Source organism: Equus asinus, chromosome 5 (genome assembly GCF_041296235.1).
Source record: "Equus asinus isolate D_3611 breed Donkey chromosome 5, EquAss-T2T_v2, whole genome shotgun sequence".
Taxonomy (NCBI): Eukaryota; Metazoa; Chordata; class Mammalia; order Perissodactyla; family Equidae; genus Equus; species Equus asinus.
The window spans coordinates 6,148,379-6,164,125 of record NC_091794.1 but is presented as its reverse complement, the minus strand read 5'-3'; the positions used below and the strand labels follow the sequence as shown (position 1 = coordinate 6,164,125).

General features: G+C 42.4%; 1 protein-coding gene and 1 long non-coding RNA gene across 2 annotated transcripts; one reads left to right on the top strand and one right to left on the bottom strand.

Annotated features, from left to right (window-relative positions):
• Positions 1 to 519: 519 nt before the first annotated feature.
• Positions 520 to 9,678, bottom strand: LOC139045217 (uncharacterized). Its single transcript, XR_011503138.1, has 3 exons — positions 9,538 to 9,678; positions 8,155 to 8,211; positions 520 to 674 (listed from the first exon to the last, which is right to left on the bottom strand). It is a non-coding gene; the product is annotated as an uncharacterized lncRNA (long non-coding RNA).
• RPL24 (ribosomal protein L24) lies at positions 9,601 to 14,954 on the top strand. Its single transcript, XM_014853237.3, has 6 exons — positions 9,601 to 9,876; positions 10,000 to 10,075; positions 10,623 to 10,733; positions 13,556 to 13,692; positions 14,110 to 14,173; positions 14,835 to 14,954. The coding sequence occupies exons 1-6, from the start codon at positions 9,872 to 9,874 to the stop codon at positions 14,913 to 14,915; spliced, it is 474 nt and encodes a 157-aa protein (XP_014708723.1). The 5' UTR covers positions 9,601 to 9,871; the 3' UTR covers positions 14,916 to 14,954.
• The last annotated feature ends 793 nt before the right edge of the window (positions 14,955 to 15,747 follow it).

The following is a 15,747-nucleotide window of genomic DNA, read 5'->3' as shown; positions in this document are numbered from 1 at the left end:
TAATTTTATTTGACCCAATATACTTAAAATAATAGCACTTCAACATGTAAACAATATGAAAAGTATTAATGAGCTATTTTATGTTCTTTTTTTTGCTGAGGAAGATTCACCCTGAGCTAACATCCATGCCGATCTTCCTCTATTTTTTTAGTATGTGGGCTGCCAGCACAGCATGGCCACTAACAGACCAGTGTAGGTCCATGCCAGGCAACCAAATCCAGGCCCCCAAAGCAGAGTGTGCTGAACTTAACCACTAGGCCACTGGGGCTGGCCCCTTACGTTCTTGTTTTTAACTAAGTCTTAGAAATCCAGTGTATATTTTACACTTACAGCATATCTCAAAGAGGACTAGCTCATTAGTACCAGTAGCCACATGTGGCCAGGAGCTACCATATTAGACAATGGAGCTCTAACGGTAGGATTATCAAAACTTTCACCATGCATTTGTCATATTGTTATCTTGAACGTTTTTTAAAATCATATATGCTTTTACAATCAGAAAACAATAAGAATGAAAGGTCGATTGAATTATGCTTTTATTACTTTAATAGGTGTTACACACATGATAATAAAAACCAAACAGTGCAAAAGGCTCTACACGGATAGTTTCACGTGTTTTGTCTGTGCACTTGTCTAGAAGGCGCGCTGCAGCTCTTTCAGATTATCAAAGTGGTCTGTAAATCAAATAGAAGTTTAGAACTAAAGTTAGAAAATTTCAACAAGAAAATTCTACAGAAATATATGAATGAAGGGGCTGACTACTCTGCCTTCTTCTAAGGGGATTCTAGCTGGGCTTCTGCCCAGAAATTAGTGGTGAGCAAATAGGAAGCTCTCTCAGGCAGAGGAAAACCAAACAGGTTCGGGGAACCAGTGACGGACATCAGCACCCCTCAGGATGCAAAGGGCTGGCCCTCTGTTCTCCAAAGCAACAAGATTTCAGGAAGGTGGACAGAATAGTCTGAAAAGCGTCAACCCTAAAAAGCATGCAATGCCAGGGCCAAAATAATGAATATAGAAGAGACAGCCATCTTAAGATGAGATACTAACATTTTTATTGTATTTTTCCCCTAGATATCAGCTAGTATCTGAGAAAAAGAAGAGGCTACTTTATGTAGACATTCTCTGGCAGGGGTTGGCAAACAATGGCACGTGGGCTGAATCCAGCCTGTCACCTGCTTTTGTGCAATCCACAGCTAATCATGGTTTTCACATTGTAAATGGCTGGAAAGAGGCTGGCTCCGTGGCCGAGTGGTTAAGTTCCTGCACTCCGCTTTGGCGGCCCAGTGTTTCGCTGGTTCAGATCCTGGGCGCAGACATGGCACCGCTCATCAGGCCATGCTGAGGTGGCATCCCACACGCCACAACTAGAAGGACCCACAACTGAAAAAATATACAACTATGTACTGGGGGGATTTGGGGAGAAAAAGCAGAAAAAAAAAAAAGATGGGCAACAGTTGTTAGCTCAGGTGCCAATCTTAAAAAAAAAAATGGCTGGAAAAAGTCAAAAGAATAATATTTCATGATACACGAAACTATATGAAATACAAATTTCAGTGTCCACAAATAAAATTTTATTGGAATATAGCCAGACTTGTTTACCTATTGTCCATGGCTGTTTTTACAACAGAGTATGACCAAGACCATGTGTGGCACTCTTATGACTTTCACAGTGCTGCTACACACTACAAATCACAGTGACATACCCGCAACTTGACAGCATTTTGAGTGCCAGGTACACCACCATACTGTGCATATTATTTTTTTATTACAGCATATACTTATCGCATCAAGACAAAGAAAAAAGTGGTCTTAAAATATCCCATCTTTAAGGTGCAGTGAAGTGTGGATTATTTTACCATCAAATAAGATGGCAAAGCATTATGTTCATTATGCAACGAAACTATACCTGTGCTAAAGGAATACATTTGTCGACATTACCAGACCGAGCAGTTGTCACAATCTTTCCAAATCACAGAAAACAGCCAGAAAGGTTAGAAAAATTAAATAGAATATCTCATCATAGCAGAATTTCTTCTTCACAAAAAATGAGGCTGCAACCAGATTCCAAGGGCTCATCTGTCAGCCAATCAAGGAAAGGCGATCACTCATGGTGTGCTAACTAAATGTCTGATTGCAGCAGCTGAAGAAATGGACCCAGAAAAAAGAAATGGTGTTGTTTAAGACCATAGCCTTAGGGGAGAACAGCTGCTTAAGGTGTTGAGGACACTGGGAACAACATCAAAGGTCAATTTAAATTATTTAGTGGAGGCAAACTATTTTGAATGGCTTCCTTGGCTCTTAATGTGTTGACAGGTGTTACTGACACTCATTTGTTCCCGTTTATTCCAGGAGTCAATGTGGGAAGTGACTGAAGAATTAGCCTCTATGAATAGGCAGCATGAAACAGGTGAGAACTTTTAAAGAAGTTGAGAAAACGCTAATTCAAACACCTGAAGTGGAATTTGCTCGGCCGCATTACAACTCATGATGTAAAGAGAAAAAGGCTTAGTTTGACAGATTTACACCTGTGAAAATGTAAGGTGTTTAAAGCCTATGGTTACAACATCACCGTGTTATCAATGAACAGGTACTTTGTGGAAGACACGTGAATCAACCATGTTATTGAGCTAGCAGTGTCAACAATAAACTTCATTTGCTCCCGTGGACTAACCATCATTAGTCCCTGAATTTTTGTCAGAAATAGCAGCTGAATATTCTGACTTGCCCTATCTCACTGCATTTGATGACTTACCAGTGATAACATTTTATTGTGATTATTATTTTTTAGCTCAGGGCCAAGACTGAAATTTTTCTAAATGAGAAGAATCTCCCTTAACCACTTTTATGGAAAACTGAGTGGATGGCTTTAGAATTCATTTTTGCTAATTTTCTAATTTTCATCATTTGATGTTGCTTCTTAATGAACTCAACGTAAAATTACAAAACAGTACTTAGATGCAAGTTTATTCTGTGGTCATTTTGACAATTACTAACACTAGTTGATTCACAAGTTAAAACATAAAGGAAGGTCTCCATTCTCACACAAATTTGGGGGGTTATATTTTTTAGCTTAAATTATGGTTTTAGCAGTATTTGAGAGACCTCAATACAAATACAAAGGAAATTTCTGTTTCAAGACCCATTTAACTGTGCTTTGAGGAGCTTTCACTTACCTTTCAATTGGAAATTATTAATCTGACATGCTAAAAGAAAGATATCAAGAGAGTAATCTATTATAACTCTATAATTGCCTTACAAGAGATTAATATGCTCAATTTAAATCATATACCCTTGGATTGATATCTGTATTGGGCAATATTTATCTGGGTGAAAAGACATTTTTCAGAGATGAAATTTATAAAAATCTCATTGCAAATCAGGATTAACACATGAACATTCACAATGGACTTTGATGATAGGGAATAGCTTTGAACCCTAATTAAGAGAAATGTTAAAGGCTGGCCCAGTGGTGCAGCGGTTAAGTGCGCACGTTCCACTTCTCAGTGGCCTGGGGCTTGCCGGTTCAGATCCCGGGTGCGGACATGGTGCCACTTGGCACACCATGCTGCGTCCCACATATAAAGTAGAGGAAGATGGGCATGGATGTTAACTCAGGGCCAGTCTTCCTCAGCAAAAAGAGGAGGATTGGCAGCAGTTAGCTCAGGGCTAATCTTCCTCAAAAAAAAAAGAAAAAAAGAGAGAAATGTAATCCTCCACCACCCCAAAAAAGAATTTCATTCTTCTGTTTAGTAGACCTGTCTTACAAAAACTTGTACTCCATATTATTATTTTAAATTTCATCAAGGAAAATGTTGTAGAAATTGGTTTTCTCTCTTGTTATATAAGTATCTATATAATACACTCAATTTTGTCTCTTAGCCCACAAAGCCTAAAATATTTAGTATCTGGCCCTTCACAGAGAAAGTCTACAGACCTCTGTTCCAGGGGAAGTAAAATCTGAGTAAAAGGGAGGAAAGATTTCCAGCCAAGGAAGACAGCTTGGGCGCATGAGTGAGAACCAGCGGAATATGTGAAAACAATAAGCAGTTATTACACCCTGAATCATAAAAACACCGGGCTTCAGCTCCTCTCCCTTTGTGAGCCAATCAGTAATACCAGTTCCTTCCAGAAGGTGGCTCCCTTTAGTTTCCCAAAATTTTATTATGAAAAATTTCCAACACACAGAAAATTTGAAAGAATTTTACAGTGAACACTCATAAACCCACCACCTTGATCCTCTTATCAACATTTCGTGGTGTTTGTTTTATCGCATCTCTCTCCATCGAGCCCTCCATCCACCTTGTTTTCTGATGTACCAGTACACTTCCCCCTACATACTTCAGCGGGTATTTCATTAACTAGTGCTCAGTATTTATTTACAGTTTTCTTTCAAGTAGAATTTACTTACAGTGAAATGCTCAAATCTTAAATGAACATTCCCTGAGTTTTGACAAACTGGATAATTAACCCCAAACCCTTAGATATAGAACATTACTATTAACACAAAGTTCCCTTACCCCCCTTCCCATTGAACCCTCCCCCCACCCAGAAGCACCCAGTGTTCCGATTTTTTTCCACCGTAGGTTAGTTTTGCATGGTGTAGAACTTGACATGCACAGAATCCCACAGCATGTACTTTCTTCCGTTAGGCTTCATTCCCTTACCACGGTGTTTGGGGACTCATGTTGATGTGTAAACCAACGGTTCACTCCATTTTCCTTCTGAGTAATCCAGTGCTTATGTCACAGTTTGCTGATACAGTCACCTTTTGATGGGGCACCTAGACTGTTTCCTCTATTTACTTTAAATAAACCTGCTATATATATATTCTTGTATAAAGTTTTTTTTGCTTTAATAATTTTTTAAATTACAAAATAATACAGGTGGTGCTTACTCTTCCTGTTTTTCAGGAGTGAATTGTGGCACTTAAACCTTTCAATCCCAAAGCACATTATAACTGTTTGAAACTTTTTGTCACAGAAAAGTAGTTAAAAGAGTACATAACACTATAGAGACTATTTTGATTAACTCTCCCATCCAACACCCACCTTCAACTACTATCCACTCCTGGTCCATCATTTTTTCATCCATGTCGTTATTCACTAGCCCCTCCCTCAGATTACTTTAAGGCAAATCCCAGCCATCATGCTATTTCAACTGTAAATATTTAGTATGTATCTTGAAATTTTAGAACTCTTTTTTTGATTAAACATAATCATAGTACAATTATAACACCTAACAGATTAATAATACATTTTAATATCATCAAAAATCCAATCAGTATTCAAATTACCCCTATGTCTTGTCCAGCTTGTTTGTTCAAATCAGGCAAATAAGATCCATATGTTGCAATTGGTTGAGGAGGCTCTTAAATTTCTTTTATTCTATAGGCAGAGCCAGCTTCAAGGTGTGCAACCAGTGCAGTCAAACAGGGCCCCTTGCTCAGGAGCACCCATACTCGGGGGGTAACGCTCTCCAGTCGCTATCTTGAAAGTCTTAATAACTGTATCTTTGAATTTGTTTTTAAGTGAAGTACAATGGGGCAACAGAGCTGTGCCTGAGGGTTGGAATCTCAGCTCTCTGTGGGGCCCACTTCCTACTGCCTCCTCATTTTCTAGCGACAGGGTCTAGAGGGCCGCTGTTTCTACAGTCCCATGACTCAGGCCTCCCCGTCACCCTACCCTCTTTCCAAAGCTGGCCGCACCATCGTGCATTCTGCGAGCATCTTGATCGCCCACCTCCATCCAGGATCCAGATAGGTAACATATCCCAGGAGACTGACCAGTCACTCTTGGTTGGGCCAGGAGGATAGTGGACGGAGATGGCTGACATGACTTTCCTGCCCCTCGGAGGCACAGCATGTTGATGTTGGGCCTGGCACGTTCAAGCACACGGTTGAGTCACAGGGTGGGCCCCTGGGTACCCGTGAGGGGCTGCATCAGCCCCCAGCGAATATCCTTGCCCAACGGAGCATGACATTAAGCAACTGAAGAAAATACCATGAAAGGTCGAGACATAGATTGCAGAAGAAAGTAAATAACTCAATATTTTAGTACCTTTTTTTTTTTGAGGAAGATTAGCCCTGAGCTAACTACTGCCAGTCCTCCTCTTTTTTGCTGAGGAAGCCTGGCCTTGAGCTAACATCCGTGCCCATCTTCCTCTATATATGGGATGCCTACCACAGCATGGGTTGCCAATCGGTGCTGTGTCTGCACCCGGGATCCGAACCAGCGAACCCCGGGCTGCCGAGAAGCAGAACGTGTGCACTTAACCACTGCGCCACCGGGCTGACCCCATCAATATTTTAGTACCTTTAAGGGCATCTTCTTCCTGCTCTTTGAAAAGGGGACCCCACATCTTCCTTTTACACTGGGCCCTGCAAATTATTTAAGTAGCTGGTCCTGTCCATAACTTCTAATCTCTCTCCTTTCAATTTACATGTTGTTGAAGAAATTAAGCCATCCGATAGATGCCAACAGCATCCCTGTGGAGTCATTTCATATGTTTCTCTGTCCCCTATATTTCATACAATTGGTAGTTACACATGAAGCCTTCATTAGATTTTTTTTAAAAGAATGCTTTATAACTTTTAATTTTAAGAAAACTTTAACTTTTAATTTTAATAATGCTTCATAATTTTAAAGAAAGCCTCATAATTATTAATGATGAATAATTTTTGTATCTAGTTATATTCTAATCTAGTTACTAGGCATTTCTTTCAAATCCCTCCCTGAAGTGAATGCCTGAGAGTCTTGGGATTAACCAGCCTGCTGAAAACCATAGTGGTCGATTCTAAAAAGGCAGGCTCCCTCCCACACCTGAACTGGAAATGCTGTTGGAAGAAAACACTAAGAATGGTGCTTACGTCATTCCAAAGGCATTCCTGTTTACACAGTCTTGTCCTCGTCTTACTTGAACTGTATGTGGATATTAGCACTGACAAAAACTCTTCCATAATTTCCATGAAATCACCACCATGGATGTCTGTTTCATTCGACCTCATCTGCTCAGCCTTTTAGTCAATTCTCTTTTCTTCCATTCCCCTATCCCTTAAATATTGTTCTTCTCTGATTCTTTTTGGCTGGCTCACACTAGTTACTCTTTCTAGGGGTGGTAAACACAGAGATGCACTAGCTAGATCCCTCTTCAAGCAAGGGATGCTGCCCAACAATGGGCATTGTGGTCAGCAGCATCCTCCAGCTGTCAGCAGGGTCTGGCTCAGCTACTGAGAACCATCCCACTTAGGTCGTGACCTCTCTAGAGCAACCCATATCTGGTGACTAAGCAAAGTGGGAGTATAAAGAGGAGTGATCATTTGGCCCAACACAGGATACTCTGACAGACAATAATTGTTCCACAGCTCCTGCAGGGTTGACAGGTTTAGCTGGGCCAGTGATGGATTTAACTTCTTCTGCCTAATACTGCTTTCTCACTCTTCCTTTCACAGGACTTGATCCCTAATAAATATCTTGCACCCTAAATTCAGTCTCAGTAAGTACTTCTAGAGAAGCCAACCTGTGACACTAGGTGACGTCACCACAAACATTCTACCATCACCTATAGGTCCATCACTCCCAAAATACATCCCATTCCAAACGCTCCTTTGAACTTGTTTAACTTCCCACTCCACAGCTCCACCTCAATGTCCTATGGGTATCTTGAACTCAGTCTTCCCAAAACTGACCCTTTCCCCCACAAAAAAGCTCCTTCCTCTTATCTGTCCTCTTTTCACAAATGATACCACTATTCACTAAGTCCCCATCTTTGCAATTTCCTCACCTCCTTATTATCTATTGCTATGTTAACAAAGTATTGCCAAAACATAGTAGTTTAAAACAGCAAACATTTATGCTCTCACAGTTTCTATGCATTAGGAATTCAAGAGGGCTTATCTGGGTGGGAACTGGAAAAGTAGGGAAAATGTTCTGCCCCAGACCTCTGGAGGGAGTACCGATACCTTGCTTTCAGCCAAGTGATTATGATTTCAGACTTCTGGCCTCCAGAACTGAAAGGGAATACATGTCCAATGTTTTAATGGAAATGCAATAATTTGTCACAACAACCACAGGAAACTAATACAGCAGGTGAGTATGTATAAAAGGTGAAGAATGTTCTGTTCTCAGGAGGTATACAGAGGCTGAGAAGAGCACCAACCTTGGTTCCGTATTGCTCCACAAATAAAAGAAAATGGAATGCAGCTGAGCTTTGTGCCTATAAAAGAGAACGTAATGATAAAGTCAGCAAAAATTTATGGGATGGTGTTGGAAACTGTGCTTTATGACATTATATAAGATGCTTTTGGGGGTTTCTGTATAATTTCTTCTTATTCTAAAACTGGTTGAGCATAATTTAAGGTGTGACACATGTAGTGTGTTACAAATAACCCTGAAATGCCAGCTCAGAATGCCCTCTGGGAAAGCGGAAAAGAGCTGATATCCCTGAAACCCACTTTCCCGCTTTCCCTCCACAGAGCTAGTTAGGCCAAACATAATTTTGAAAACCAATAGAAAAAAATCTTTCTAAAACCCTTGGGAAGGGACTATAAACTCTGGGGTTCTGTGGAGCAAGCAGCACTAAATTCCTGAAGGTAAATCTTGGCTCCACCCTCTACTCACATCCAGCTGTGCCTCTGAGCTTGTAGAAGCCAGGATTATTCCAGAAAGGTTTTTTTGTTTAATGATCAAACATGTTCAATCAGCAGTGATTTAAAACAAAGAGAGTTGGAGGAATGTCGGAGTTGATAAGTTCATCAAGGCACAGAAGCCTGAGGCATCCACCTGCCCGTGGCCTATTTAGACAGTGTGTTCCAGTGCACTAGGTATTGTCAGCAGAGAATTGGCCAAGCTGTCAAATTCCAACTCCTTGCTTTCCTTTTCACTTCCCTGCAGATCGCTGTTAACGCATTCTTGAGACGGGTTCCAGCATAACGGTACAGCCTTCCTGACTTTAGTCAGCCCCCTCGTTGGGTTTCCCAGGTCTCTTCAACAACCTAGTGCAGAACCTTTTTAGGGTGCGCTGCTTATATGGATGGCATAAATCAATCCTTACAGTTCCGTTTCCTAGTCCAGTACTCCAGCCTCCCACACAATCCAGGACTAGCTCCTGCCACTCCCCATCATATGCCGAAGTATCTAGCAGCACAGAACGGCTCCGGAGACGCTCCTTTTTCCAGGCCTCCGGGGGGGGCTTCGCCCCTCTCCGCGCACCCGCCGGCCCCGGGCTGCGACAGGCGGCAGCCCTGCCCCCTGCTCTTCCCCGACCGGTTACTTAATAGGGGTTTTGTAAACTGAAAGAACTAATGCGGTAAATGCTTTGGCACAAACACAGCACCCAATGAATGTTAATTATTATTAATACAAAGCGCCATCACGCACAATTCGATTCGCACGGCCTGGGAGACAGTTCAGATGTCATTACTTTTCTGAAAATGGTGAAACTATTAAAATTTAGCTCTGTAGGTAGAGATAATGGGCCAACACCGAAGGCAAAATGTGACTTAAAGTTCCACCTGCGGGGACTGGTCTGTGGGTCACTAACCTACAAGAGGGAGGGTTCACGACCCCTGCAGCGGGACCGCGGCTGCAGGACGTGCCGCCGCAGGAGAGAGCACGACTGCGACACCGGCAGCCGCCGCCTGTGTGACCGCCACCGCCCTCTCGCCCCGGAGCCTCCGCCTCTCCCCGCGAGTTCCTCCCGAGAACGACGGCCGCGGCGAAAGCCCAGATCAGTCGCGGGAGAGAGTGACGCCATCGCCGAGCGCCGGGGTCAGCGAAGGGCGTTGGGGGAGGAGAGTGCCCCGACCCTATAAGGCGCCTTCCCATGATCCTCTCCTTCTCTTCGCCATCTTTCCTCTTCCTCGGCGGCCGCAGCCATGAAGTAAGCCGGAGCCCTGGATCCCATCCGTCTCCATCTTCGGGCGCAGCGCCTTTCGGGTGTCCCGGGCATGGCGTCTCCTTGCCGTGGACACCCTCCTTAATGGGCTTTCGCTTTTCGTTACAGGGTCGAGTTGTGCAGCTTCAGCGGCTACAAGATCTACCCGGGACACGGGAGGCGCTACGCCAGGACCGACGGGAAGGTGAGAGGCCGCGTCGGCTGCACGCAGCTCGTGCTGCTGACGGGGAGGAGCGGTCCGCTTCGTGTAGGCGGGTTCGTTTGCCGCGTGGGCCTTATCCCCGAGAGGCCTGCCTCGGGGCCCTGCGTGCAGTGCTTGTGAGGATCGGCAGCCTTTAGGCGAACCGTTCTTGAGCCTTGCCCTGTGAGTCAGGTCGGAAATGAGCGTGACTGTGATGTCTCGGGGTACAGGAGGGGGCCCCCGACGTGGCCGGCTGTTGTATGGGCCCAAGTATCACGGGAGGGACAGGAGCGAGACGCCTCCCAGGACCCCCCGCGGTCCGAGCTTCCGTCCGCCTGCCCGATCTCGAGCGGAGGCAGGACCAGGCGCAGGGGCCTTCGCGGCGCCTCCCCCTTACCTGCCAGGTGGTCACACAGACCTTTGGTCTCTGTGGCCTCAGTTTCGTGAAAGGAGAGGAGAGGACTAGGATATAGATTCGCTCAGGGCTTCAAGTTCAGCCTCTTCTGCTTTGTATTGTGAGTGAGTAACTGCTTTGAACTTGTCACGACAGGTTTTCCAGTTTCTTAACGCAAAATGCGAGTCGGCGTTCCTTTCCAAGAGGAATCCCCGGCAGATCAACTGGACTGTGCTCTACAGAAGGAAGCACAAAAAGGGACAGTCGGTGAGTGCCCCGCGCTCTGGTGTTGAGGGGCTGCCTCTCAAGTTGTTGGACTTGGGAGCGTCAGTTGCTGGTCTGTAAGGTTGTGATTAAATGAGACGGGATGTGGAAGTGCTGTTAGACATAAGGCATCGATCGAGCAGGGCAGGGACATGATTGATAGAGGCGGTTTCCTTAGACGGCTTAGGCCAGAGTAAATGCGCAGTCGACATTGGAAAGCGTGCCCTTGCCGGAGTCACACATGACGTTAAGTGCGCTCGGGTTCTCGGGCACCGGGGAGGTGTTGAAGGCATTACAGCGGGTGGAAACTAGTTTTTACGGTTTTGATCATAACGTTATAGGAGTAGTCCTAACGTAGCTATCAGTGGAGTCTGCCAGCGTCCTAGCTTGCTGTCAGGAGGACTGCGTGTGTTTTTTGAAGTGCTCTTTTGGTGAAGGAGATTTTTGAGGAAAGGTTTGAGTGCCGTGGCAGTAGGATTACTGTTCGGGAAGCTTGGAATATTTATGGAGCATCTCCTGGGTGAAAGACGTTACTAAGCATTGTCCATGTTTAGAGGAGGGAGAAATTTATTTTTAATGTAATTTAAAAGTGGATTTGACATACCCATTAGGGTGGCCATTATCAAAGGGAGGGGGACTATGGGTATTGGTGAGGATGCGGAGAAATTGGAACCCTTGTGTGTTTCTGCATGTAAGATGGGGCAGGCACAGTGGAAAATGGTTTGGTGTCTCAAAAAGTTAAGTAGAATAATCATCCTATGATCTAGCAATTCCACTTCTAGGTATGGATCCAAGAGAATTATGAGCAGGGACTCACAGATAAGTTGTACACTGATGTTCATAGTACTGTTACTCACAATAGCCAAGAGGTGAGAACAATCCTAATGTCCCATCAGTGGATGGATAACAAAATGTGGTACATACATACAGTGGAATATCATCCGGCTTTAAAAAGCTGACGACCAGCCAGCAGGGATGAACCTTGAAGATGTCATGCTAAGTGAAATAAGCTAGACAGAAAAGGACAAATATTGTATGATTCCATTTCTATGAGGTACCTAGAGTAGGCAAATTCATAAAGACAAAGTAGAGGTTACCAGGGGCTGGGGGAGGGTGGAAAGGGGAGCTAATATTTAATAGGTATAGAGAGTGCGTTTGGGATGCTGAAAAAGTTCTGGAGATGGACAGTGGTGGTGGTGGTTGCACAACATTGTGAATGTAGTTAATGCCACTGAATTATACACTTAAAGATGCTTTAAAATGGTCAACTTCGTGTTACATGTTCGTTACCCCAATAAGAAAAGTATTTTTTAAATGGATTTGAGATGAGAAATATAAACAGGTAAATATTGGCATTTTCTACAGTAAGATTTCATCTTGGTAAAAAGTGTAAAACCAGCGCTTTAGTTAACCACAAATGTGACCTGTTTTCTCTATATATTGTTTTTAAAAATTTAAGATGTTTGGCATATCACTGCCTTGATGAACAGTTCTTCAAGTATATTTTTATTTTTCTTGGACTTCGAGGTGCACTGCAGGATCTCATTTATCATGAAGCACTGTGGTCTAGGTTTCCAATATAGAATCTGCAACAAATGTTTAAGTTGTTGCGTCTTGATTCCTGGACATTCTCTAACCTGTCATACATCTTTTTTTTTGGTAAAGATTGGCACCTGAGCTAACATCTGTTGCCAATCTTCTTCTTGTCCCCAAAGCCCCCCAGGACATAGTTGTATATTCTAGCTGTGAGTGCCCCTGGTTGTGCTGTGTGGGATGGCGCCTCAGCATGGCTTGATCCATGCCGTGTCTGCACCCAGGATCCAACCAGTGAAACCCTGGGCCGCCGAAGTGGAGCAGGCGAACTTAACCACTCGGCCACGGGGTCAGTCCTGTAAATCATTTTCTAACTTGACTAATTCTCCCAGTGACAGTACTTTATGAAAACAAAATAGGTGGATTGATGTTTCATAATTCTTTCCCAAAAGTAAATTCTTTGAATGTAAACAGTCTTATTAAAATCACTTTTAAAATACTATACAGTTTCCTTAGTTAAACTTTTTATGTTTTTATAGCATAAAAAATGGCCAGGGGCCAGCCCTGGTGGCCTAGTGGTTAAGTTCAGTGCAGTCTGCTTTGGTGGCCTGAGTTTGGTTCCTGGGTGCAGACCTATGCCACTCTATTAGCGGCCATGCTGTGCTGGCAAGATTGGCACGGATGTTAGCTCAGGGTGAATCTTCCCTTAGCAAAAAAACGCCAGGATGTCTGCTATGGTTTAACCACTCCATAATTGGGACACTTATCTGCAGCATTTGTGGTATTTTATATATAGATATATTTTTATAATATATTTTATTTCATTTCAAATAATTGCATGAATTATTTTGGTTGAATATTGGTATGGTCTGAATGTGTTCCCCCAAAATTAATGTTGAAACCTTACCCCCAAGGTGGTGGTGTTAGAAGGTGTGGGACCTTTGGGAGGTGATGGCAGTCGTAGGGCAGACCCCTCGTGAATGGGATTAATGCCCTAGTAAAAAAGGCCAGAGATGCAGCTCTCTTGCACCCTTTTGGCATGTGATGATTTCGCTACGATGGGAAAAGGGTTCTCACCTGACCATGCTGGTACTGTGACTTCCAGCCTCCAGAACAGAGAAATAAGTTCTGTTGATTATCAGCTACTCTGGTATTTTGTTATCACAGCCCAAGAGAGTAAGACAAATACAAATCTTAAAAGACTTCATTTCCCCTGCCTTAAAGACTTAATGTCTCCCCAAAATTCATGAAGCAAGGTTTATAAGTGTGCTCCCCATCTATTTGTTTTGTAGGAAGAAATTCAGAAGAAAAGAACCCGCCGTGCAGTCAAATTCCAGAGGGCCATCACTGGTGCATCTCTTGCTGATATAATGGCCAAGAGGAATCAGAAACCTGAAGTTAGGAAGGCTCAGCGAGAACAAGCTATCAGGTGAGGAAGCCTTCATTATGAGCATTTCAGCTGTTGGGATGGATTTTAGGTTATGTTTGGGTTTACAAGCACAGGAATCCAATCTGATGTTATGTTTTGTGTTTTTGATACTTGCATCTATATAGGGATTGTCAATCGTAAATATTTAGGTTTAATAATACATAAGTTTATAATATAATCTAAATGATTTGTTGAAATTCTGTATGCAATTAAATCTACTATACAATTTCTAATATATGTTAAACCGACTTGGTGGTTAATATCATTTATTAAGAAACCCTTTGGCTTTATCCTATAAATTATTGGAGATGGGGAAGGAATATGATAACTCTACTTTCCCCAAACACTCTAGCTCTTTTGTTTATAGGCTGTACCCTTAAGGAGTAAAGTGCTTTAAGTTATTTTTTAACCCCACAGGGCTGCCAAGGAAGCAAAAAAGGCTAAGCAAGCATCTAAAAAGACAGCAATGGCTGCAGCTAAGGTAATTGTGGGATTGTCTTGGATTTCTTATTTAAAACAATGGGAAAATTTATTTTTAATCCCACTTGTAGTGAATGAAAGTTTCAAGTTTTTAAGGAATTTAGTGCAAGGCTGTAATGGAAATAATGTTCATAACTGGTTTCTGGGTGAGTGATTGAGATCTCCATAGAGGTCTCTGTGCCAGAGCCAAATAAGTCTGTTAGTGCTAGACAGAAATTGGGAAAACAGAAAATAAAGGTAACTTTTGTTTTCTAGATTTACAGAAAATTTTTCAATAATAGTTCAGTTTACCCAGCTTTTCTCAATGTTATCAATTTAGATAACAATAGTCAGATTTTCAAAAATATTAATTCAGAAAATTAATATTGCTCTTATACGACTAATAAAAACAATGTCCTTTTTCTGTTCTTAGGATACAGTTCAGGATCTCACGTTGGCGTTTAGTTGTATCTCCTTACTTCTCCAATCTGTGACACTATCTTTGTTTCTCATTTATATTTCATGTAAAGGTGGACTTTTAACTTTTGGGGGGTTCTTAAGAAGTGAATGGAATGCAGTTAATTAGGACAGCAGGTCTAGGCTACGTACAGAATCTGGACATGAGAGGGGTGATTAACAAAGTTGCGTGGAATAATGCCACATAACATGTTATCTTTTTACAGGCTCCCACAAAGGCAGCACCTAAGCAAAAGATTGTGAAACCTGTGAAAGTTTCTGCTCCCCGAGTTGGTGGAAAACGCTAAGTTGGCAGATCAGATTTCTAAATAAAGATCTAACTATAACTAGGTTGTGATGGGTTTTTTACTCTCAAAAATAGAGGCATGTTGGGCCTACATGGTAATAGCTGAACTAGTTAAGAATTTAAGAGAGCTAGGCATTTTGCAAAAGTTCCTTTCTTAGGAATAATGCCTCTTAATGTAAGCTTTTTAGTTGGAGAGACGTTAAGAAAATGACGTGAATAAGATGTACATGGTTAAATGCCAGCTTTGCTTAGCTGAGGTGCAAAACTTTTTTGGTTCCATGGCTTTAAGTACTAGCATGTTGCACAGATTATTTAGTCTAGCTTGACTGCTAAAAGATGCACTTTTTTCTATCACTTATGTCTGCAGAAAGCAAACCTTTTTAATGAATTATTTTCCTGTTAAATTACCCTTTTCCATGATAAACACAGATTTGTATTGAGTTTGCCTTTTGTTCACTGGTGTCTTAATTCATAAATTAGCTGACAGCTGAGTTAAAAGTGCTTAAAACTAGCAGCTGTGTTAATCTGCTTGCACCTTCAGAAAATAAGCTTAAATGTAGAGCACAATTTCTTGAGTCTACTTACAAATTCCCAAAGTAGTTTGTTGAACTGGGAGTTTGACAGCCATGGTTAAAGCTGCAAAATTGACTGGCCTGCTGATGTTGAGAGATACGTATATAAAATGTGATAAGGAAAATAGTAATAATTTGTTAAGAATAGACTTTGTGCTTCTAAAAAAAGTAGATCTTATGTACCATGCCTGTGCCAAGCTGCAAGGGTGCACCAAGGAACAAGTCACATCCTCTTGAGAAACGTGCTCACACATAGGAATA